Below are 24,934 nucleotides of genomic sequence, written 5' to 3'. Positions count from 1 at the left end.
GAGGGAGACGAGCAAGCCAGTTGGCTGGGAAATGACTTGGGAACTTGCATGTGAGCTATCTAGGATAGAGACCTTGGTTTCATATGAAATATTCTTCTGTTCTCGTGTGTCTTAGCATATGGCAAGTTCAGAATTACTAAACAAGCAAATCAATGGATGAATGAACAGATCGATAACTGAATAAATTAACTGAAAATTAAAAAAAACAACTATCTCACAAAACAGCCTGGTACTGACACATCCGGTTATTACCCTTAGGGCTTCCTTCCCCCACAGCCCTCGGCGAGGGATTCAGTGGAGGCCCCCCGTGCATCGGCTGAAGGGGCGCTCAGGCAGAAGCAGCACGACCTAGTTTTCGTCACGGTCCCAATCGTTCCTTCTCCTAATTGTTTCAGCCCCTCTGCTCTAGCCACTCGGGTCCACAAAGAGACCAACAAGGCATTTGTCCCACTCAAGGTGGTGCCCCGGAAAATCCCCTTCCCGAACCGCACTGGGGACAGACTTACCTACGGGTTTGTGTGTCCAATCCTCATTCAGAGGTTCAGAAGGAAAAGGACAGGGCCCCGTAAGGAGAAGGGCCACGACCAAGACAAACAAAAACTAATCTTGTAAAACCTCCTGTGCGAGGGTGAGCCCGACCTCTTAGGCGCTCCACAAAGAGTTAGCTGGAGGCCCTTCCCCATCGGGAGACCCTAGTGCAAGGGGACCCAGCCAAAACCATCCCCTCGGCTCCAGTGGCCACGCTGGCCAAGGCGTCACTATAACATTACTGGAGGAGGCAAAACTCTCCAAGGACAATTAAAACCCTTTTTGTGTCTATCTCTGTGTGTAAAACTGTCTCGTGAAAGGAAAGATGCACTCAAACCTGCAGATCCACCCAAACCCCATAAAACCACACACCAAAGCCCCTCTCGGGATCCCAGGCCTCCAACAGGTAAAGGGCCGTCCCTCAGAAGTGCCAACCGCCAGGCTCCTTCAGACAGTGTCCCGTCGCACCGACCACGGATGCCGCGAACGATCTCCTGGGACGTCCTCCGCCCCGCTCTTCACCCGGTGGAGTCTTCCCAGTCCTTAAAGCCCAATCTTGCCCAGAAGCCTCTCCCCAATGCAATTGCAGGAAAACACCCACTTCCCAAAGGCAGGACCGGTCTGGTCTTTCTATCCCAAAACCTACCACCCCGCGCCGGACAGACTGGTGAACCGACTTAATCAGGGCTCTCCGGAAGCAGAGCGGGATGTCCAGGAATCCTGGGTCCCTTAGGCCCAGGGTCGCCGGCATTCGAAGGCAGGGACTGGCTCTAATCTGCCCCGGTGGAGGAAGCGCCCCAGAGCGGCCCCCTGGGGGGACTCTGCCGGAAGCTGTTGCTAAGCCACCGGGGGAAGCGCTCCATCACAAATTCCAGGTGCCAGGGCTCCACACGGGGGTTAATCCGCGTCTGCTCAGTGACACACCTGCCGAAGGCCCTTTAATGATGAGCGAAACTCTCTCCTGAAATCTGACCCATTACCTCCACTTTTCCAAAACTCCAATAAATGCCCTGAGACGAAGACAAGGAAACAGCACAATCTTGCCACACGAAGCCCGGTCCGTGAGCTTGCAGGAGTCTGAGAAACGGGGTCTGACCCCAGCTTCTTACTCTAAGTTGTGACTCCATAAGGATTCATATAACCGAATGCGGGGATCACAGAGTTATGATTTACTCTCAGCAAACGTCCGATTCGTCCGCCTTGTTTAGAACCTGTGCACGTAAGTCACGTAAAAGTTTCGGGGGCAGCCCCGCTCTACAACTCGAGCTTAAGGCATAAAGAGACGTAAAATCAGCCCAGATACATCCCCAAACTCACTCACCTTCTCTCCCGCCTCCGCCTCTCTCTACACCTTTCCCTCTCTCTGTCTCTCCTTTTTTGTCTCTATCTCTGGGTCTTCCTTTGTCTCTTCTTTTTCTCTTTCATCTCTGCATTTCTCTCTCTGTCTCCTTTTTTTGTATCTTTTTTTTGCACTTTATTTTGTCTTCCTGCCTCTCCTTTCTCTCTTTCATCTGTTTCTCTCTATCTTTGTGTCCTCCTCTGTCTCTCCTTTTTTGTCTCTCTCTCTGTCTCTTCCTCTGTCTTTCCTTTTTCTCTCTCTTTCATCTGTTTCTATTGTCTCTATCTCTATTTTGTCTCTCCTTTTTTCTCTCTTTCATCCGTTTCTGTCTCTCCTTTTTTTGTCTCTATCTTCCTGTCCCTCTTTTCTTTTTCTCTCTTTCATCACTGTTTCTCTCTATCTTTGTGTCCTCCTCTGTCTCTCCTTTTTTGTCTCTCTCTCTCTCTTCCTCTGTCTTTCCTTTTTCTCTCTCTTTCATCTGTTTCTATTGTCTCTATCTCTATTTTGTCTCTCCTTTTTTCTCTCTTTCATCCGTTTCTGTCTCTCCTTTTTTTGTCTCTGTCTTCCTGTCCCTCTTTTCTTTTTCTCTCTTTCATCACTGTTTCTCTCTATCTTTGTGTCCTCCTCTCTGTCTCTCCTTTTTTGTCGCTATCTCAGTGTTATTCTGTCCCCTTTTTCTGTCTCTTTCATCTTCATTTCAAAGTCGTCCTGCTGAGACCCCCCGATCTACGACTTCTCTGGCAGCAGCCGAATGCTTCGCGCCCTGTCATGTCTCTCTATCTGTCTGTCTCTATCTCTGTCATTTTCTCTGTTTCCTTTTTCTGTCTCTTCCTTCTCTGTCTCTATCTCTGTATGTTCCTCTCAATCTCTCTCTTTCTCTTTTCCCTCATATTTTAATAGTATTTTCTGGTTACCAGGTATTCTCATGCCCATTTCACTGATAACAAAACTGAGCACAACAGGGAACAGATAGGCCCAAATCCCAGCCATAAGCATGGTTTTTTTCATTAAACAGCTCCTTCCAGATCCCTTGGGGAATTACACCATTCTACCTACTGCGTGTACACACACACACTCACACACACATGCGCACAGACACATATACACACACTCACACACACACACATGCGCACAGACACACACTCACACATACGCGCACACACACTTGCGCACAGACACACATACACACACACACACAAGCGCACACACTCTCACACACATGCGCACACACACACTCACACACTCACACACACACACACTCCTCCCTAGCACAGGAAGGTTCTCCTAGTCCCTAGTTGATCCAGAGCCTTCCTTTTGCCTATCCCCCCCAGACAGCCCGGCAGTACCAACCGCTTGCAGGCCGTCTCCCCGTCGGACGGGGAGATCTTCGAGGGCAGAACCACTGCCCTTCTCCCCAGCCCCAAGGCTCGGCCCGGCACACAGTAGGGGCTTCCCAAATGCTCCCTGCCCGCCAATCCCGACCTCCCAACACCAGCAGCTCCCGGGCAGAGAGCGCCTTGTTCCTGGATCCGCGCTCACAGGCTTGAGAAGCGCCACAGTCCGGGAGGGCGGAGCTAGGATGGGGGGGGGGGGCAGCACAGGTGCAGCTCAGCGAAGGTGACCCAGAACGGAGGGAGCCAGATGTCCCAGAAGGGTGGGGGGCGCCAGGGAGAGACGGGACCAGACGCCTCGGGGGTGCCCCGAAGCTGGCTTCCCTCCCCAGCAGCCCCAAGGAACAGACCCGGGGAGGGTCTAACCCAGACCCCTCACAGACCCCCCTCCCGGACATGACGTGCCCCGATGAATAATGAGAAACGTGACTCCCCCCACTCTGCAGAAGGCGGGTCCTCACCCGCAAACACATTTCAAGTTAAAGGGACTTCATCCAATCCCTGCCCATTTTTCTGATGAGTGAATGGGAGGCAGTGAGGGGAAGGGCCGAGTGAAGGAGGCTTTGGGACTCGGCTTCATGGGACGAGCAAGCGGGGGGCCCTCGGTCCCAGACTGAGCCAAGGGCACCCCAGAAAAGTGGTCATCAAAGAAATAGCCTGGCCCTCCCTGCCCCGCCACCAGGGGGCCCCATCTCTGCAGGGGCAGCAGCCTCCCTTCCCAAGGAAGGCCAAGGACCGCAGGCCCGACCCCGGGCCCGACCCCAGGCCCGACCACGGGCCAGACCCCAGCCCGACCCCGGGCCCAACCGCAGGCCCCACCGCAAGCCCGACCGCAGGCCCGACCCCAGGCCCAACCGCAGGCCCAACCGCAGGCCCAACCCCAGGCCCAACCGCAGGCCCCACCACCAGCCCGACCCCAGGCCCAACCGCAGGCCCCACCGCAGGCCCGACCCCAGACCCCACCCCAGGCCCGACCGCAGGCCCAACCGCAGGCTCCACCCCGGGCCAGATACCGGGCCCGACCGCAGGCCCGACCGCAGGCCCGACCCCGACCGCAGGCCCAACCGCAGGCCCCACCCCGGGCCCGACCCCGGGCCCAACCGCAGGCCCCACCCCGGGCCCAACCGCAGGCCCCACCCTGGGCCCGATACCGGCCTGACCACAGGCCCGACCACAGGCCTCACTGCAGGCCCCACCCTGGGCCCCACCTCGGGCCCCACCTCGGGCCCCACCTCAGGCCCCACCTCAGGCCCCACCCCGGGCCCAACCGCAGGCCCCACCCTGGGCCCCACCCCAGGCCCCACCTCAGGTGCACCCAGGCCCCACCTCGGGCCCCACCTCAGGCCCCACCCCAGGCCCCACCCCAGGCCCCACCTCAGGCCCCACCCCCGGGCCCCACCCCAGGCCTGACTTCCCACAGCTGCAGTGGATGCAGCTCAGCACCCACTGGCTGTGAAAGGCTCCGCTCGGAGGCGAGGGCTGCGACCCCAGCTGTTGCCGGGAGGGCCACAGCTCCTCTGGGGGAAAGTCCCTGCACCGGAGGGGGGGGGGCCTTCACTGAAGGGGGAGCTGGCCTTTCGGCCGGAAGTTCCTCCTGCCCCTCGGACGCGGGGGGACTTCACTCAAGGGGGAGGTGGGAGAGGGCAGAGGGCGGAAGCAGAGAACCACGTGGGCCTTTGAGTCAAGAAGCCCTCGGGTGGCCTGGCCCAGCCCCTGACACATAAGAGGCGCTTAATAAATGCTCGTGGACCACTGCCTGACTGCGGAGCCCCAAAGGCGCGGACGGGGGCTCGGCAGCTCGGCCCTTTGCTTCCCCCTTGCTCCCGCGGCATCCTGGGGACGTTTGGCAGGAATGGGGCTCAGGTCCCACCTCCAGGACGCTGCTGATCTCCCCCTGAGTCCCTGCTCCGCTCCGGTCCGGGCCCCGCCTTTCCAGCCGTGGGGCTACACCCGGACGGTACTGCCGGCCCCGCCCCCAGCCAGGACGCGGCCAGACCCTCCCGGCCCGTCCCGTGACCCTGAGCCCGAGGGCCAGGGCGAAGAGGAAGAAGCATCCGTGGGACGAAAGGCGTGAACGGGAGGTGCCGCTGCCTTGGGGCCCCCCCATGCAGCCGTGAGGGGACCTGCGGCACCGGGAACTCCGCCTGTTTGCTAGTAACGGGCCTCCTTCCAAGCAAAACCAGAGAGAGAACTAGCAGAGCGGGGCTTCCTGGAGAGCCGGTCCCCAGAGCCCCAGGGCTGCCATGGGGGGGGGGGGGGCAGCAGGAACCTTGGGGCCTCCGGCCACCCCCTGACCCCCAAGCAGCCCGAAGGCTAAACCTTAGCGCCGCAGGCGGGGCCCCCCAGCACGGCAGCAGCAGAGGGGCCCTCAAAGGTCATCGGGGAGATTCAGACTCCTCAGGGTCCTTCCCTCCCGGATCCCGCCCGAAGCTTTCCCGGCCCAAACTCCCTCCTCCCCAAAGCGGCCCCTGCGGTTGTGGGGAAGGTTTCCCAAAGTGCGCCCCCGACTACCCCCCCCACCTCCCCGGGGGCACCTTCTGGGCACCAGCCCTGGCAGTGCCCGCCCTGGCAGTGCCCGCCCTGGCCCAGCCCTTCCACAGAGGAAAGGCTCCGGAGCCACCAAAGGACATCCTGCGTATGTTGGGTGTCTGGGGGCGAGGGGGCTGAAAAATAAGCAGGAAGCAAAGGGAGCCGAGGAAACAGCCCCTGCCTAAAAGGTATTTATTCTGCATCGTTAATCTAAAAGCAATTAGGGGACCTTCACATGGAGGCAGCCGAGGCAGAAATATTCCTTCCTTTGAAATACGGCTCCTGGGGACTCATTCCCTTCCCCATCAGAAGCCGCAGAGCTCCCCACAGGAAGCGCCGAGAAAAACCAGCGATAATCCCCTAATTTAGGGAGCACTTTGTAAAGTTTCATCATGAAGATCAGCTCCTCCGTGAGGCTGCCAGCGAGGGGCAGCCCATTGAGCAGGAGAGCAAACCGAGGCGGTCAGGGAGTCAGCCCAGGCTCCCCCGGCTCCTCCTCCGGGGCTCCCAACAGCTGCACTTCCTGCGCCTCTGGAGGTTCCTTTCCCCAAAGTAATAAGCTCCGGTGCCCTCGAACCTCATCCCCAGGCTGTGCTGGGATTGTCTAGAACTTAAGCGAGTCATCGCTTGGGCATCCTTACGTTCTGAGGCAGCCCCTCGAGGCAACAGGATCCCCCAAAACCCAAACCCAACAGGATCCCCCAAAACTAAACCCAACAGGATCCCCCAAAACCCAAACCCAACAGGATCCCCCCAAACCCAAGCCCAACAGGATCCCCCAAAACCCAAACCCAACAGGATCCCCCAAACCCAAGCCCAACAGGATCCCCTCAAAAACCCAAACACAACAGGATCCCCCAAAACCCAAACACAACAGGATCCCCCAAAACCCAAACCCAACAGGATCCCCCAAAATCCAAACCCAACAGGATCCCCCAAAACTAAACCCAACAGGATCCCCCCAAACCCAAGCCCAAAAGAATCCCCAAAACCCAAGCCCAACAGGATCCCCCAAAACTAAACCCAACAGGATCCCCCAAACACCCAAACCCAACAGGATCCCCCAAAACCCAAACCCAACAGGATCCCCCAAACCCAAACCCAACAGGATCCCCCAAACACCCAAACCCAACAGGATCCCCCCAAACCCAAACCCAACGATTTGAGAAGCACTGGTTACTTCTGTTGGTTTATATTCTCCCCAAAGGACTTCTGTTCTCCCATCAGACACCTCCTTTCCCACCTCCACACCTTTGCACTCACTGTTTCCCGGTACTTCCTCTCCCCGCCACCTCGGAGCATCTTTAACTTAATCACACATGGATTCAAACTAGTCACAGCCAGAGCCCCCCCCAGAAATCGCTGTCCTTCCTTGGGATGAAGGCTGCATTATACACGTATGCGTCTGTACACGCACGTGTACGTACACATGTACGGCTGCCCGTCCCCGCAGAGCGCCGAGCCGCAGCCCCGGTCTTTGTCAGTGGAACGGCTCAGTCCAGAAGCATGTGGACGCTTTGAAAGGATGAAGGCTCCCCTTACTGACCCTGAGAGGGAAGAACTGCTGACTCCGCCAATCCTCCCCAGGGCTGTGGGCTCCCTCATTCTCCTCCCATCCGCAGATCACGCCGGGACTATGAGGCTCGCCACCGGGGGTCAGCGAGGGTGGCCCTCCCCCTCCCCACTGGGAGCACGCCGAGTGCTCCCACGGGGCCCGAGCCGGAGGGGCCCCCGGCCGCCGCTCACGTTTGGTGATCCCACAGCAATCATCGCGACCGGCCTCGAAAGTGATGCAAACGGTCTGGGAGCCCCGGGCTCCTCGGGCAGAGACGACGAGGAAGGGGGCTACTCGTGTGTCGGGAAGGACGGCCACCCACCCAGGAGGCCGGCCCTCCGCTAGGAGCCACGGAGCCGAGGCAACTGTCTGGAAAGGGCAGGGGCAAGCTAAAATATCTGAACTTAGAAATATAGAGCATCAATCTTTCTAAATATAAATTTATAAATATGTATTATGAATCTTTATAAATATAAATAAATATAAATTTATGAATATATATTATAAATTGCTCTGAATATAAATAAATATATATTATAAATCTTTCTAAATATAAATAAATATAAATTTATGAATATATATGATAAATTGTTCTGAATATAAATATAAATCTGTAAATCCTGCCAAATGCTTTATATTTCACCATTTTAATTCCCAAGTTTGTAGGATAATATAATAGTGTTAATACCGCTTCTGGTGTGACGTCTCCGCCAATACATGCTTGTGAGAGCCTTTGGGGGAAGCGTTTCCTTTGTGGGTAGAAATTAAATAGCCGCCCTGTACCAGTTCCCTAACATACACCGAGTACACTCTTACTCCCCGGACCCTCGGAGAGCCGAGACACAAAAAAGCCCCAGGTTTGAGTAATTTTCCCGTATTCCAACTGGAAGTGCAAAGAGAAGCTTGGCCCTTCTTGTGGGAAGTCGGCCATCCCCAGAACTGATAACAGTCCACGTTGGCTGGAGAGGTAGGGGACCCTCAGTGGTGAGGGAAGAGCCCAGCTCCAGACTCTTGGGCCCACAAGCGGGTCAGATGAGGAGCCCTCCGTGTGTGAAGGTAGCTCCTGCAGGCGGGCGTTCTCTGGGGTTTGGGGGTTCTCTGGGGTTTGGGGGCTCTCTGGGGTTTCGCCGTTCTTCGCATCCTGTTGGGCTCTATAAACGTCCAAGAATTAGGGCCGCCTTGGCGACGGTTTCCAATGAAGCTCCATCTTTCCAACGCCGCGTCAGCGTGTGAGCTCTCGGGCCACGGATGAGAGAACAATCTGTTGAATTTTCTTTATTAAGGACAGAAGAAGGTGCAGAAGCATCTGCTGTGAGGAGCATCTGCGCCTGCTAATAGGAGGCCCAGGAAGCCGAGCAAAAATAGGCTTGAAGGTGTCGGGCAGCGAGCGCCATGTGGAGGAGCGGGCCGGCTCCACGGCCGTGCTGCCCGGCCCCCCGGGGCTCCTCTCGGTCACCCCAGCAGCCTCTCCCCCGCGCGCCCCCGGGACGAGCCCATTCCCCGGTATCTGGCGTCACGGACCCCGAGAGGGGCCCGGAGCCGACCCGAGAGCTTCCGGCGTTACGGACCCACCCCCCAGGACGGCATTCACTGTGGCTCCTCTCCTGGAAGGGAGTGGCTCCGTGAGGCTGGGGGACTCCCAGGAGGACCCCAGGAGCTGGGCGGAGCTATTTCCCCCAACGCCCCCCGAGGTCCTCCTCTGACGTCCCAGGGGAATCCTGGGCGCTCATGACGTGCCAGTGAAACTTCTAGACACTATCTGGGGAGGAGCTCGGGGACAGATTGCGTCTCCCCTGAAGCTCTGACCCCTGAAATTCAGGCCCGTCCCCAAGGAGTCTACACGGGAATGATTTTTCTTTTAGTGACAAGTCTCAAAACAGGTACCAAATGTGCACTGATGCTGGAGGCCATGAGTAGTTTTGTTTTACTGATGATTCTGCTTCAATATTATGTGTTTCCTTTGTCATCCTATTTTCTCCTGTTCTTAAAAGTTTAATTCTGAGAGTGGGTCCACGGGCTTCCGGGTCAGACGGACCGAAAAGGCTCTTTAGTCTCCCCCGGAAATGTCACATCCAGCCCCCCGATTGTTCGCCTCACTGGGAACCGCTCTTCCTCGCGTTCCCAGACGTCCCCCAGAATCACAGAGGTTGGGTGACTCCACCCAGACGGGGAAGGGAGCAGAGTGGCCCTCTTCCAGCACGGGGAGAGCAATCCGGCGCAAGGACGGCCCTTAATTCTGTTTGGCCCCCAGAGCAGACACAGAAGCAAGGGGGGATCACGGAAAGTTAAACGGGGGCTTGAGGGGGGTCTGGAGCCGAGGGCCAGGGCAAATTCGGGCTTAGATGGATTCCTTCAGTAACACCGGGAGGGCACCTTCCCAGGAACCTTAGCTCGTACCGTCACTGCCCCAGTTCAGCCTCAAAATATTTGTTTCTCGCCTCTGTTTCTCCGGGGCTCAGTTTTCCCCGGGGATGGGGCTTGGAAGGCGGGTGGGGCTTAAAGGAACACTCCCTTAAGGCAGCTCCCTTTGGGCTTTCAGAGCGGAGCTGACTGCCTTCTCTGGAGCCGCATCTTCATGCTGTGACAGGAGCCAGCTCTCTATTTACAAACGGATCCTAAGATCAGACCCTTCGGGGTAGGGGGCACCGGGAGGGGGGTTCGGTTACTCGGCCAAAAGCCCCGAGTGGGAAGGGCAGAATTCAAACCCACGTCCTCGGAGTCCAGAGCCAGCGGCACCTCCATGGCGCACGTCTGCAGAGTTCCAGCCAACGCCCCCCGTTTGGGCACTTATTCAGGGGCCCAGCAGCTCACCGGCAGTCCCCGAGACGCCTCCCTGCCGTTCCATTCGGCCACAAGCTCTGTGGGGGCCAGGACACAGGCCCGCGTCCTTCCGTGACACTTCTGGGCCGCGCAGGTAAATGTATAGACATGTCTCATGAATAGACAGCACAGAGAGAAGGGGGAACCGCCACTCTCTAGGTGCTCCTGGAAAAACCGACCCCCAAAACCACCCAAAGCCCCAGGCGGACCAGCTGGCCCCCAGGAACCACGCAGAAGGGGACCGGAGACTCCTCGGGGCCGCTCGGGCCCAAGCCAGAGATTTCCGTAGCATCCCCATCTTCCCTCTGCACGGGGTGCTCAAGAAAGGCTCCGAAGTGCAGGAAAGCAGAAAGAAAAAACAGCCCCTGGGTCTCCTGGCTACTCTCCTGGATAAGTTTAATTAGGAGCCACCCAGCGGGATCACTGAGCTTGGCCAGAGTCCCTCAGTCCCGACCATGGTGGGCCCAGGCAGGGACAACACAAACAGAAAAGTGCGGCCCCAGGGCCTGCCCAGGGAGAGCCCCCTTGGACCCTTGGCGGGGACCAGGAGACGAAGGGAGGATCCAGCTGGCAGGTTCTCCCGGCTCTGCCGGGGTCGGAGGGGCTACAGGCGGCATCCTTCCGGTGACCACCCGGCCTCCGCTGCCGTTCACAAACATTCACCAGATCCTTACCGTCAATCAATCAATCAGCCAAGCTCCCGCTGGATTCTGGGCACTGGGGATACCGGGGGATAAATGCAGCACTATTCTGCCTTCCTAAATCGGCCTTGTCCCCTGCGCAAACTTAAATTTAGCCTTCGGACCCAAACAGAGATGGGCTCTCAGACAGAAGGAAGGATGCTCCTGCTCTGGGTCAGGCGCTGGACTCGGCTGGAACAGGAAAGCAAGAACAACATCCCAGAGCACCTGGGGGAAAAGCACGCGGCCCGACTCCCCACAGCACCCAGGTGGAGGGGCGACCGTTCCCCATCTTCCAGGGAAGGAAATCAGATCTGAAACGTCCCAGAGACCGGCCAAGAGGCACACCCAGAAAGTAGACGAGAGTCAAACTCAGGCGGCCTGAGGGCACCTCCCTGCCAACAGCGGACCCAGCAACCTGGAAGGTGGTCTAGTCTGAATTCCACATCTTACAGATAAAGAAACTGAGGCACAGAGAAAGCAAAGGCCTTGCCAAGGTGACTCCCACCCCCACGGAAAAAGTTCGTGATCCTGGTTTCAAACCAAGTTTCTCTGAATCCTCTAAGTCCAGAGTTCTGTCGGTAGTGGTCGTAGTCAATTGCTGTTAGGGTTGGTACGCCTAGCAATTACTAGTACTTAGTGAAAACTGCACTAAATGGGAGTGCTCCTAGTTGTAGTTAGCAATGGTAGTACTAAACAGTAGTACTACTAGGAGTTAACAGGAGGAGAAGAAAAAGAAGGAAGTAGTTAGGAGTACTACTAAACAGTAGTATTAAATAGTAATGCTCCTAGTAATTGTTAGCAGTGGTGGTACTAAACAGTAGTACTACTAGTAGTTAACAGGAGGAGAAGAAAAAGAAGGAAGTAGTTAGGAGTACTACTAAACAGTAGTATTAAATAGTAATGCTCCTAGTAATTGTTAGCAGTGGTGGTACTAGACAGTAGTACTACTAGTAGTTAACAGGAGGAGAGAAAAAGAAGGAAGTAGTTAGGAGTACTACTAAACAGTAGTATTAAATAGTAATGCTCCTAGTAATTGTTAGCAGTGGTGGTACTAGACAGTAGTACTACTAGTAGTTAACAGGAGGAGAAGAAAAAGAAGGAAGTAGTTAGGAGTACTACTAAACAGTAGTATTAAATAGTAATGCTCCTAGTTGTAGTTAGCAATGGTAGTACTAAACAGTAGTACTACTAGGAGTTAACAGGAGGAGAAGAAAAAGAAGGAAGTAGTTAGGAGTACTACTAAACAGTAGTATTAAATAGTAATGCTCCTAGTAATTGTTAGCAGTGGTGGTACTAAACAGTAGTACTACTAGTAGTTAACAGGAGGAGAAGAAAAAGAAGGAAGTAGTTAGGAGTACTACTAAACAGTAGTATTAAATAGTAATGCTCCTAGTAATTGTTAGCAGTGGTGGTACTAGACAGTAGTACTACTAGTAGTTAACAGGAGGAGAAGAAAAAGAAGGAAGTAGTTAGGAGTACTACTAAACAGTAGTATTAAATAGTAATGCTCCTAGTTGTAGTTAGCAATGGTAGTACTAAACAGTAGTACTACTAGGAGTTAACAGGAGGAGAGAAAAAGAAGGAAGTAGTTAGGAGTACTACTAAACAGTAGTATTAAATAGTAATGCTCCTAGTAATTGTTAGCAGTGGTGGTACTAAACAGTAGTACTACTAGTAGTTAACAGGAGGAGAAGAAAAAGAAGGAAGTAGTTAGGAGTACTACTAAACAGTAGTATTAAATAGTAATGCTCCTAGTAATTGTTAGCAGTGGTGGTACTAAACAGTAGTACTACTAGTAGTTAACAGGAGGAGAAGAAAAAGAAGGAAGTAGTTAGGAGTACTACTAAACAGTAGTATTAAATAGTAATGCTCCTAGTAATTGTTAGCAGTGGTGGTACTAGACAGTAGTACTACTAGTAGTTAACAGGAGGAGAAGAAAAAGAAGGAAGTAGTTAGGAGTACTACTAAACAGTAGTATTAAATAGTAATGCTCCTAGTAATTGTTAGCAGTGGTGGTACTAAACAGTAGTACTACTAGTAGTTAACAGGAGGAGAAGAAAAAGAAGGAAGTAGTTAGGAGTACTATTAAATAGTAGTACTAAATAGTAATATTCCTAGTAATTGTTAGCAGTGGTAGCACTACACAGTAGTACTACTAGTAGTTAACAGGAGGAAGAGGAAAAGAAGGAAGTAGTTAGGAGTATTACTAAATAGTAGTACTAGATATTAGTGCGCCTAGTAATTGTAAGCAGTGGTAGTACTAAACAGTAGTACTACTAGTAGTTAACAGAAAGATGAGGTAGTTAGGAGTACTATTGGCTGTAGTACTACTACAAAGCAGTAGTACTAAATAGTAGTGCTCCTAGTAATTGTAAGCAAAGGTAGTACTAAACAGTAGTACTACTAGTAGTTAACAGGAGGAAGAGGAAAAGAAGGAAGTAGTTAGGAGTACTATTAAATAGTAGTACTAAATAGTAATATTCCTAGTAATTGTTAGCAGTGGTAGCACTAAACAGTAGTACTACTAGTAGTTAACAGGAGGAAGAGGAAAAGAAGGAAGTAGTTAGGAGTATTACTAAATAGTAGTACTAGATATTAGTGCGCCTAGTAATTGTAAGCAGTGGTAGTACTAAACAGTAGTACTACTAGTAGTTAACAGAAAGCTGAGGTAGTTAGGAGTACTATTGGCTGTAGTACTACTACAAAGCAGTAGTACTAAATAGTAGTGCTCCTAGTAATTGTAAGCAGTGGTAGTACTAAACAGTAGTACTACTAGTAGTTAACAGGAGGAGAAGAAAAAGAAGGAAGTAGTTAGGAGTACTACTAAATAGTAGTATTAAATTGTAATGCTCCTAGTAATTGTTAGCAGTGGTAGTACTAAACAGTAGTACTACAAGTAGTTAACAGGAAGGTGAGATAGGAGTACCACTGGCAGTCAGTAGTACTTAACAGTAGTAGTACTAAATAGTAGTGCTCCTAGTAGTTGTAGGAAGTGGTAGTACTAAACAGTAGTGCTACAAGTAAACAGGAGGAGGAGGAGGAGGAAGAGAAAGAGGTAGGAGAACTAGTAAATAATAGTACTAAATAATAAGGCTCCTAGTAGCTGTGAGCAGTGGTAGTACTAAATAGTAGTACTACAAGTAGTTAATAGGAATAGTTGAAATGGCCCAGGTAATAAAATTCGAGACAGCCGCAATGAGGTAGATTTAGGATTTATTTGGTACTGAGCTCAGGACAGAGTTCTAATTGAATTCCGTACCTTTATATATGTTTTTCTTGGTTCGGCTATTATCACATTGGAATCTGTGATTAGCATTTTACTACAGGGTGGGAGTAGGTATTCTGTTGCATAAATAGACCACCCACCTGGAACAGATAACCTTAAGAGCATCATTGACCCGGTCTTTTGAAATACAAAAGAAATCCCCAATCTAACTAAGCAAACTTTCTTCTGCTGGCCCGAGGCGGAAAGGAGAGATTTGTCCATTTCATAGTTAGTTAATAGGGTTAATAGTTAATAGTAGTTAATAGGGTAGTTAGGAGTACTACTAGCAGTCAGTAGTACTTAACAGCAGTAATATTAAATAGTAGTGCTCCTAGTAGTTGTAAGCAGTGGTAGTTCTAAACAATAATATTGCTAGTATTAACAGAAGGAGATAATTAGGAGTACTACTAACAGTTAGTAATACTTAACACTAGTACTACTAGATACTAGTGCTCCCAGTACTTGTTGGCAGTGGTAATACTAAACAGTAGTACTACAAGTAGTTAACAGGAAGATGAGGTAGTGAGGAATACTACTAGCAGTCAGTAGTACTTAGCAGTAATAGCACTAAATAGTAGTGCTCCTATGAATTGTTAGCAGTGGTAGTATTCAACTAGAGTATGACAAGTAGTTAACAGGAGGGGGAAGTAATTAGTAGTACCACTACTAGTTAGTAGAATGTAACTAATACTACTGCCAATAGTTAGCAGCGGTAATAGTTAATAGTACTACTAGTAGTATTAGTTAATAACAGTAACAGCAAATGTGTATATAGTGCTTTTAGGATTTACAGAGTAATACAAATGGTTTTCACAAATTCTGTAATATAGATTCTATCATTGTCCGGATTTTACATAAGTGGAGGCTGACAAAGGTTAAAGACCTGGTCGGAAAGCACTTAGCACATGCTCAGCACATGATATATATTTAATTAGCACTTCTTCCCTTCCCCTCATGTCTCCTCTTTAAAAGGTAAATGTGAACTGCTTTTGCTGACTAGCTCGATTTGTAATAAGAGAGGATTTCTATTGAGGTTGGGAGGGAAGAGAGACTTAGAATAAGCAAGATACTGAGGCTACAGAGTCAAAAAGAAGATTTGTCTGAAAAGAGCTTACCGAGGAAGGACTAAGGGGACATGTGAGCAACTGTCCTTAATCATAGGAGAGAAAGGAAACCCCCTTGGAAGGGAATTCAGGGAGACTTTTCAGAAAGGTGGCGTCTGCGGCCAGCCCGGAACGAAGACGAGGATTCTGGGCAGCGGAGATGACGGAGTCCATTCCAGGCTGAGAGAAAGCCTGAAATTCCTGGGACAAAAGCTGAAATGTCTTCCCCAAAAAAGAAAAGATTCTCCCTCTGCCCCGAGCATCACCGGCTTTTCTGCCCGACCCTTCCAAAGTTTTATATTTTCATCTCTCTCAGATCTCTGGGAATGGACTGTCCAGGACAGCTTCACTCAGTTCCTGTTTTAAGGGCTGGGAATACAAGGAGAACCCAAAGGGCCTTGGACTACTCCTCAGGTAGCCGGCCATCTCGAGTATAGAGGAAGCATGTTCTCTGAAGCCAGATCCAGGGGAAGGCAGCAGTTTTGCACTGGCCAGAGAAAAGAGGACCCAAAGAGCATCTCAGGAGGAAGAAGGAAGGAAGGAAGGAAGGGAGGAAAGGAGGAAGGAAGGAAGGGAAGAAGGGAGGAAGGAAGGAAAGAAGGAAGGAAAGAAGGGAGGAAGGGAGGAAGGGAGGAAGGGAGGGAGGGAGGGAGGAAGAGAGGAAGGGAGGAAGGAGGAAGGGAGGGAGGGAAGAAGGGAGGAAGGGAGGAAGGGAGGAGGGAGGGAGGAAGGGAGGAAGAGAGGAAGGGAGGAAGGAGGAAGGGAGGGAGGGAAGAAGGGAGGAAGGGAGAAAGGGAAGGAGGGAGGAAGGGAGGGAGGGAGGGAGGGAGGAAGGGAGGGAGGAAGAAAAGAAGGGAGGAAGGAAGGAGGAAGGGAGGGAGGGAAGAAGGGAGGAAGGGAGGAGGAGGAAGGAAAGAAGAAAGAAAGAAAGAAGGAAGGAAGGAAGGAAGGAAGGAAGGAAGGAAGGAAGGAAGGAAGGAAGGAAGGAAGGAAGGAAGGGAGGGAGGGAGGGAAGGAGGGAGGGAGGGAGGGAGGAAGGGAGGAAGGAAGGAAGGAAGGAGGGAGGGAGGGAGGAGGAGGAGGAAGAGAAGAAGGGAGGGAGGAGAGAGGAAGAGAGGAAGGGAGGGAGGAGAGAGGAAGAGAGGAAGGGAGGGAGGGAGGGAGGAAGGAAGAAAGGGAGTGAGGGAGAAAGGAAGGGAGGAAGAAGGAAGGAAGGAAGGAAGGAAGGAAGGAAGGAAGGAGGGAGGAAGGAAGGAAGGAAGGAAGGGAGGGAGGGAGGGAGGGAGGGAGGAAGAGAAGAAGGGAGGGAGGGAGAGAGGAAGAGAGGAAGGGAGGGAGGGAGAGAGGAAGAGAGGAAGGGAGGGAGGGAGGGAGGGAGAAAGGAAGAAAGGGAGTGAGGAGAAAGGAAGGGAGGAAGAAGGAAGGAAGGAAGGAAGGAAGGAAGGAAGGAAGGAAGGAAGGAAGGAAGGAAGGAAGGAAGGAGGAAGGAAGGAAGGAAGGAAGGAGGGAGGAGGAGGAAGGAAGAAGGAAGGAAGGGAGGAAGGAGGAGGGAGGGAGGGAGGAAGGAAGGGAGGAAGGAAGACCACAACACCCAAAGAAGGGGGAAGAATGCTGGGGGTCATAGAAGCCCAGTTCAGAACAGAAAGAACCAAAGTGAGCTGCATGTGACATCACACTACTGTGTGATCAGAGCAAGGGAGGGCCGGGCTCAAGGACTTCCCCAGTAGGACAACAAGGGCCTGATCACAAAGGGCAGACTGGGCAGGCTCTGCAGGCCTTGCCCTGGATTATCTCGCTGATAGCAGGAAGGACAAAGCCAGAGCCTGGGAGTGTCTGCACACCATGACAGAAAGCGGCCCTCAGGTGAGGGAAGGAGCCTGCAGGGTCTAGGGGCCCCCCGGCCATCAGGGCAGCTCCCGGCTCCGGACGATCACAGCAGCGGGCAAAAAGAAACACAGTGACGACCATCCCCAGCGAGAGCTGCTATCCACAGAACCGTATCCGGTGCCAAGTTCTGATGCCAGCCACTGGCAGCCAAGTCCAGGAGAAAAGTAAAAGCTCCCGTGAGGTACCACCTGATCTTCTCCCCGCGCAGGCAAGCAAAGAGGGCTTCCTTAATTGAAGAAATGTTCCCCCCGGGCAGGTCCCAGCCCCTCCCAGCAGAAGGATGGCACCGAGGGCTTCTGCCACACAAGGTGAGCCCGGGCAGTGAGTGCCCAGCTCTCGCCTCAAGCCTCCCTTCTGTAAATGGAGGCAGTGGGCAAGACCTCGAGGGTGCTGCAAGTCTGACTGGAAGGCTCTCGGAGGCCCCATCTCGGGTCACTGAGAGGGAACAGGTGGGTGCTGGGTAACTGGGTCTGGTCTGAGCAGGGCCCTCCCTCCCGGAGCCGGGACGCCGGCCAGAGGGATCTGGGTCTCCCAGGGACACAGCCCCGCCCGTCCTGGATCCAGTTCATGAATCGGTGGGGCCAGAAGGTCCATCAGAGATCGCCAGCTTGATAGATGGGGAAAGTGACGCTTGAGGGATTATCCGAGGCCCCAGAAGAATCCGGCTCCGCTGCCAGGGCACTTTTCTACTTTCTCCCACCACAATTAAGGCTATGATTTAATCAAGCATCGAGGAGCCTGACAGGAGTCTGATTGTGGCGATGAACTGACCTAATTAACACAAGCTGTGCATCTTTCTGGGGCCAGAGAGCAATTTCCCCATATCCTAGCTATCCGCTTCCTAATTCTGCACCCATGGGACCCACTGCCCCTTGCCGGGGTTTGGGGGGATCCCCTGGGGGAGGGGAACACAGAAAGAGCTGTCTGTGGTCAGTAACAACAAAGTAGGGCAGAAACAAAGGGAGACCAAAGGGACGGAGCCCGCGGAGGGTCTGGAGTGGGGTCTCTGTTCTGGCTGCCCCCCTTTCCTCCACATCTGTGGGTCCGCATCTGTGAAATGGGGACGTGGGCCACCAGCCCACTCACCGAGGGGGCAGAAAGACAAAGAGCCTGCACACACCGAGTACCAGTGAGTACCAAGTGTTACTGAAACATTCATGAACTCTGACAATTTTCCTGAATTTTGATACATGGCATTTATTATGCTCTTTGCAACCTCTCCCGCATGCTGAGCTCTCGAATATTAACAAGGTAATAACAATAATCATTCTCTTAAAGAGCCAGGAGGGAGGGGGCTCATCCCGGGGCTCCAGCGGGGATACCCCCAAAGGTTTCAGGTGGAGGGAAGGCAGCAGCCTCCGGACGATCTTTTTCCGGCCTCTTAATGCACTCCCTGTCCTCCAGACCCCTCCCTCCATGATAACTTTCACACAGCAACCAAATACAGACTTTCCCCGCCCCCAGCACTGTCTTATTTCTAGGTAACTCAGAGCTTTTATTTACTGTATTCATTGACCGTGTTCTTTATTTATTGGACTTATCTGTGAATCCGACGGTATCTCTGGAGTCTGCAGTTTCTCCGAGGAAAGGAGCTGGGTCTCTGTAATTTGTCTTTGCAGTCTCAGTACTCGGTTCAGAGACTGAAACCCAGCAGGTGCCTAATAAATGCTTGCTGATTTATCCAATCAGAATGGCCCCTGAGTCTTCCACACAAGCCCCTCCCAAGAAACGAAAATGAGCATAAAAATGAGAGATTTCAGGACCTTGGAAATCCCACCCCAGCACACACTCCACCCCACAGCAGGGCACGCACTGGAGCTCAGATCTGGAGCTGGATTTGACAACATCCCAGACTGGGGGCTCTTTCTTTGCTGGGTTTGGAGGCTCTCTGGGGTTTGCCCAGCTCCCAGCGCCGCCTCTGACACGTCTGCAAGTCCCTAAGTTCCCCAAAGTGCTTTAGAGACATCATCTCCCGGCAGCTCTGCGGTTACTTCCCCCATTTTCAGATAAGGGGGCAGCCCCAGAGAGGGGCCGTAATTTTTCAGAGCCACACAGCTAGCTAGCAAATCCCTGGTGATGCGAAGGAATGAACAAAGGTCCTGGGCACGGGGGCTTCCCAGGGGCAGGGGGGCCTCACAAGCGGCGGCTCCCCTGGGATGGCCCTCAGGAGACGCTCCACCCTTCAGCCGCAGGATTTTCTCCACACCCCAACGCTCGCCCTCACCTCATCTCGGCTTCTCAGCTCGCCTTCCATCCCAACTAAAACCCTCCCTTGTCCCAGGCAGCCTTAACCGGCTCCTCTTAATTCCAGCGTCTTCTGGCTGTTAATGATTCCCCGTTTCTCGGTGCCCAGCTTGTCTGTACAAATGGCTTTGCTTGTGGTCTCCCCCCCGCCCAAGAGTCTTATCAGAACACCACAGTGATAAAACCCCTAACTCCGCAGGTGGCCTTTGGCTCCTTCAGGCAAAGCTGAGAAGCTGGAAAAGGGAGAAAGACCCAGAAAGAAGCCAGACTCAAGCACACCTGAACACACGAAGACAACTAACATTTCCTCTTACGTGGCAGCTCTCACTCCAGGCCGGCTCCGGACACTTGTCCCGAACCCAGAGCCGGTCTTGTTTGTATCAGAGCGAAAGTATCGGCTCCGGGGCCAGAGAATCTAAGTTCAAACCCCACGGCGTCTGCTCCTCTGAGGCCTTGAGCACAGCTTCTCCTGGAAAAGCGAGAGCCAAAGGGGACAGCCCGGGAGGCCCATTCCAGATCTGATCTGCGGCCTCATGAGCTGTGGACCTTCCTTAGACACGGGGGAGGTATCCGATAAGCACCTGGAAGCATCTGCTATGTGCCCTGTGCCAAAGGCGGGATGCAAGAAATGGTAAATGACGTGACTGCCTTGGGAGCCCCTAGTTTAATGGTGAAGAAAAAGGTGGAGCGTTTCAGGCCCGTGGCAGCCTTCGGGAACTGGGTACCGGGGCTCTCAGCTGGACAAGTTCTCCGGGTAACATAGTCATGGGGGAACACATCAAGGGCAGAGAGATAGATGGTTTTCTTATTCAAATGGAAACCTGCTTGAAGGAAGCGAGAAGCTTGAGAGCATCCCCTCCTTTAGGGAAAGTCTCCACTCTTCAGAGAAGGGAAGGGAATATCCATGGGAGGAAGCCAACCTCAGCACTCTCATCCCCCTCCTCCCAAACTCTCCAGGCTACCTTGACTGGCTCTCCCCAGCCTGGCTGAGCAGCAACCTCTCCTACCATAACAGACAGAAAACAGCACTCCCCATGAATGAAAGCTGCTGCTTGAGTCACCCCCCAGTACATACAGCACAGCCATGGACAAACAAAGGCACTCCCCAGCTCTCTGGAAAGCTCCAACTCGCCCTCATGAATGAAGGAGGGAATGAATGCACAGACCATGCATTGCGTGCAGCTTATTTCTGGAGGGGCTCCAAGGCACATGATGCTCCCTCCCCTCCATCCACTCAGCCTGTGGCTGAGAGGCCAGACCCCTCCTCCCAGGCTGCCTGGACAGACAGCTCTCAGTGGTGGAGCTAAGGGCCCACTCCTGGCGCACACTTGAAAGGAGGATCCGGGATGGAGGCACTAGAGCCTCAGGTGAGTGCCTGCAAGGTCTGCTGGGAGCAGCAGCTTGGGAGGGGAAGAGATGAGGAATCAAACAGTGTAAATAACCTTGATGGAGCCATTCACCAGGGGCCACCCCCTTGCACACTCACAAGAAATCTACAGGTTTCCTGGGACTAGACAATTCTCCCACCACTCGCAGAGTTGGTGTGTGTGCGTGCTTAAGAGAACTAATCTTCACAATACTCCCCATGGCCCAAGAAGCACAGCCATTTCCCCAGCCCGGTGCAGGCCGGTCCCTAACATCACAGGTCCCTAGAAAAACTACAGAGCTGGAAACCACCCCCAACGTCCTCCTCCGCCCCCCTTATTGTCCACACGAGAAACGGGGCCCAGAGCTGGCCCAGGTAGCCGGGGCAGAGTTCACATTCCAAGCCAGGGTTCAGATTCCACAGGGAGAAGGACTGAGCTTAGGAAAAGCTGCTCTGTGGAAATGAAGGCGGCCGGCGCTAGGCAGCCCTTCGTCCAAACTCTCAGAGCTGCACAATCTGCAACTCTCCCTCCACACGGAATTCTTATTGTGCTGTTTAGATCTAGCCTAGAGCTTGTAGTGAGGAGGGAAAAAAAAGAGCTGGCCGACAGAAATATGAATGAATGAATGAATCTCAGAGCGGGCCGGGCAGCATCCGGAAGGGAAGCTTGGGGGCTTCTAAGGCTGCTGCTGCTGGCTCCGAGCTTGCTCAGGAGAATCCACAGCAGGGAAGCCCCCAGACAAGTTCTGCCCGGCCCTCCTTCCCCACCCCCCCCCCGCACGGCTGACCTGCTCCCCCCGCCCTTGCTGCAGAATGTCGGCACCCTACGCTCAGTAAACAGGGCGCCCCCCAGCCCGGATCTGTGACAGGGTGAGATACACGCCAGCCACGACTGTCGCGGCGAGGAGGCCGGGCTCAGTCTCCATCCTCTCCCCTCCCCCCGCGCCAGGGTCCAAGCTCAAAGGACATACTTCGGGACTGAGTCACCTTCTCCGCTCCGGCCGCTAACTTTCGGGTGATCGGAGCGAAGCGGGGCCTCGGCTCTTTAAGCCCCGGACGGGCCATTCCGGCTCCCGCCTCCCCACACACCGCGCTCGCTCCGTCGGTCCCACGGGCCCGCTAACAGATGCCCTCCTGGCCCCGGCACTCCGGGAGCAACTGGTCGCTCCGCAGCGCCCCAAGCCCCCGGCCCGCAGCCACCTCCCCCAGCGGCGGAGCCACGAGCCCGGGCCCACCAGGCGGGGTTCCGACCCACCGCAGTTGGCTCGAAGCCCGCCCCAGTCCGCGGGGTCCGGCCCGGCCCCGTAGGTCTCCCCGTAGGTTTCCCAAAGAAACACCTCGCTCCGCCCGGCGGCTGACGCCGGGGAGAGGGAGGCTCACAAAGGGGTGCGGCGGGCAAGGGATGCGGCGATCAGCAAGGGGGAGAGCCTCCCCCCCCGCTGGCGCCACAGGAGGGAGGAAAAGAGAGCCACGAGCTACATGGTAGGCGACTGGTCGGAGCCGGGGAGAGGCGGGCGGGCGGGCCCGGGGGCTCCGGTCTCTCGCTCCCTGCCTCCCTCGCTCGATCGGGTGTTTCTGCCCCGGGCGGGCGCACACGCAAGCACAAGCGCGGGCACACACACTCACACGTCCACATACACACTCCACTCTCCCACACGTCCACACACACACTACACACACGCGCACACGCACGCACACACTCACACACGCCCTCCCGGCTCGCGCGCCCCCTCCCCGCTCCGTACCTAGCATGGAGAAGATGAAGTCCTTGGCCGTGTGGATCTCCAGGGCCCTCTGGTCGTCGTACTCCCGCTGGTCGTGCCGGGTGAATTCCTGGATGAGTTTGTTGAGCTCCTCGATGCGGGCCCCCGAGCGGAAATCCAGCTCCGGGAAGGCGGGCTTGTGGCCGCCCGAGCCCGAGCCGGAGCCCGAGCCCGAGCCCGAGCCTGCCTTGCTGGCCACGGGAGCCGCCATCTTCATGCAAAACGCCCCGGAATCTCAGCGCCAGAAGCTCCGCCGCCCCTGGCCCGGCCCCGACCCCAGCCCCGGCCTTCGGCCGCTCCCTGGACGTGGCGCGGGCGGCGGCGGCGGCGGCGGCTTAGCCTCAGCCTCCCTCCCGCGCGCTCCGGGCTGCCCGCCGGGGCCCGAGCCGAGCTCCCGGCGGGGGCTGAGCCGCGGCGTGCGCGTGTGAGCGAGCGTGCAAGTGGGCGAGGGGCGCCGGGCCCCGAGCCTGCCCGGGGGGATTATGCCGCTCCCCGCCTCCCGGAGCCCGGAGCTAGGCGGCGGCGGCGGCGGCGGCGGTGGCGGCGGCGGCGGCGGCGGCGGCGGCGGCGGGAGTCGGGCCCGGCCTCGGCCGCGGCCCCAACGGCTTCCTGCCCGCCCGGCTCCGGCGCCGGGAAAGTGGAGTCTGCAGCCGGCGAAATTCACCAGCCCTGAAATCAACAAGCTGCTGCTCGTGCGGGAGCTGCCGCGGCGGCTGGGGCGAGCCCGGAGCAGCCTAGGCGGCGGCGGCGGCGGCAGCACCATTTAAAGAGACAGCGCACCCAGCGGCAGCACGGGGGAGGGAAGGAAGCCGCGGAGAGCTCCCCCGCCCTCCCGATCACAGGGACCCAGCCGGCCGAGCCGCCGGGCCCGGCCGGGCGGCGCTCCCGGAGCCCGCACCCAATGGGCAGCGCAGGCCGCCTCGTTCTCGGAGCTTCGAGGCGGAGGCAGGAGCGTGCTGGGGGGAGAGGGGGGGCGCGCTTCCCCCCCCCCAGTCTCGGGGCCGAAGCCACGGGTTGAGCCAGGGTCCCCCGAGGGGCGGGAGAAAGAAACCCTGAGTCTGCCGCCTTCCTCCCTGGACGCCCCCACCCAGGCTCCCGGATTTTGGACTAGGAGAGGATTGAGACGCTCCCTCCGGCCGTCCCAGGAGGAGAAAAACTGGGGAGCAGGGGCAGCACCCCGGCTCTGCCCGCGCCCCATTGCTAACTGCCCCTGCCTTCTCCGAACGATGGTGCGGGCGGGGCACTGGGCTGTTAGGGGACCTTTGAGCCTCCCCACCACCCTGGGAGGGAGATGGGCCACCTCCATTTTACAGAGGGAGAAACTGAGTCCCAGAGACAGGAAGTGACTTGGCCCAATCCAGAGAGGCGGTGTCTCCACAAAGCAGCACAGATTCGGTTTTGAAGGACTCGGTAGAAGGGGATCCCGCCCCCCCCCCACACACACACACTCCCCCCACACACACACACACACAGACACCACTTTGCCACACGCTGTGATTTGTGTAATTGTATACCATGGGCGCAAACAGGTGCTGACTGTTCTGCCCAAGAACTAGGCCTGACGGGAGCTACAATGTATCCCACGCTGGCTAAGGGGTGAAAATGAATGGGGGGAGGCCTCCGGGGACAATTCACTCAGTCCTGGCTCAGGACAAGAGGAGCCTAGGGTGTTCCCAGAGAGAGGTAGGACCGCGTCTCTCCTCTGCCTCCTTCCCCATTCAGTTCCAGGGTGGGGAATGAGGCTCTCCCATAAGCCAAGCATGTGACAGTATCAATGTAGGACCCCGATCTCAGGCCCTCAGCTCCGCAGCCGGAGCTGCCTCACAAACCATCTCTGTCAGACCCCTCGTTTTACAGATGAGGAAACTGAGGCCCTGGGAAGAGTGATTTCTTTCTGCTGAGATGGATCAAGGCAAACAGCCAGTACAAGGAAAGTTCCATGAAGAAGATCTACATGGATAGGATCTTGATGGAGATAGGAGGGAGATAGGAGATCGACATCGATAGGATCTTGATGGAGATAAAAGATCTACATGGATAGGATCTTGATAGAGACCAGGAGATCTATATGGAAAGGATATTGATGGAGATAGATCTATATGGATAGGATCTTGATGGAGATAGGAAATCTATATGATAGGATCTTGATAGAGACCAGGAGATCTATATGGAAAGGATTTTCATGGAGATAGGAGATCTACATAGACAGGATCTTGATGGAGATAGGAGATCTATAGGGATGGAATCTGAGATAAAAGATCTACATGGATAGGATCTTGATAGAGATAGGAAATCTATATGATAGGATCTTGATCTATCAACAGGAGATCTATATGGAAAGGATTTTCATGGAGAGAGGAGATCTACATAGATAGGATCTTGATGGAGATAGTCCAGGGCTTTTCAGGGGTAGAGGCGTTCCCAAAGGCGGGCGGAGCAGGGCTCTGTGTTGAGTAGGAGG

General features: G+C 54.7%; 1 protein-coding gene across 1 annotated transcript in view; it reads right to left on the bottom strand.

Annotated features, from left to right (window-relative positions):
- Positions 1 to 22,803, bottom strand: part of MB21D2 (Mab-21 domain containing 2) — a 79,438-nt gene extending 56,635 nt beyond the window's left edge. Inside the window, exon 1 of the mRNA XM_051991632.1 lies at positions 22,456 to 22,803. Coding sequence (XP_051847592.1) covers positions 22,456 to 22,690 — 235 coding nt within the window. The 5' untranslated portion in view covers positions 22,691 to 22,803. The remainder of the gene's footprint in view (positions 1 to 22,455) is intronic.
- Positions 22,804 to 24,934: the final 2,131 nt, after the last annotated feature.

The sequence above is a fragment of the Antechinus flavipes genome, chromosome 3, assembly GCF_016432865.1.
Source record: "Antechinus flavipes isolate AdamAnt ecotype Samford, QLD, Australia chromosome 3, AdamAnt_v2, whole genome shotgun sequence".
Classification (NCBI taxonomy): Eukaryota; Metazoa; Chordata; class Mammalia; order Dasyuromorphia; family Dasyuridae; genus Antechinus; species Antechinus flavipes.
The sequence above is the reverse complement of the archived record's forward strand: the minus strand, read 5'-3'. Positions and strand labels throughout refer to the sequence as shown.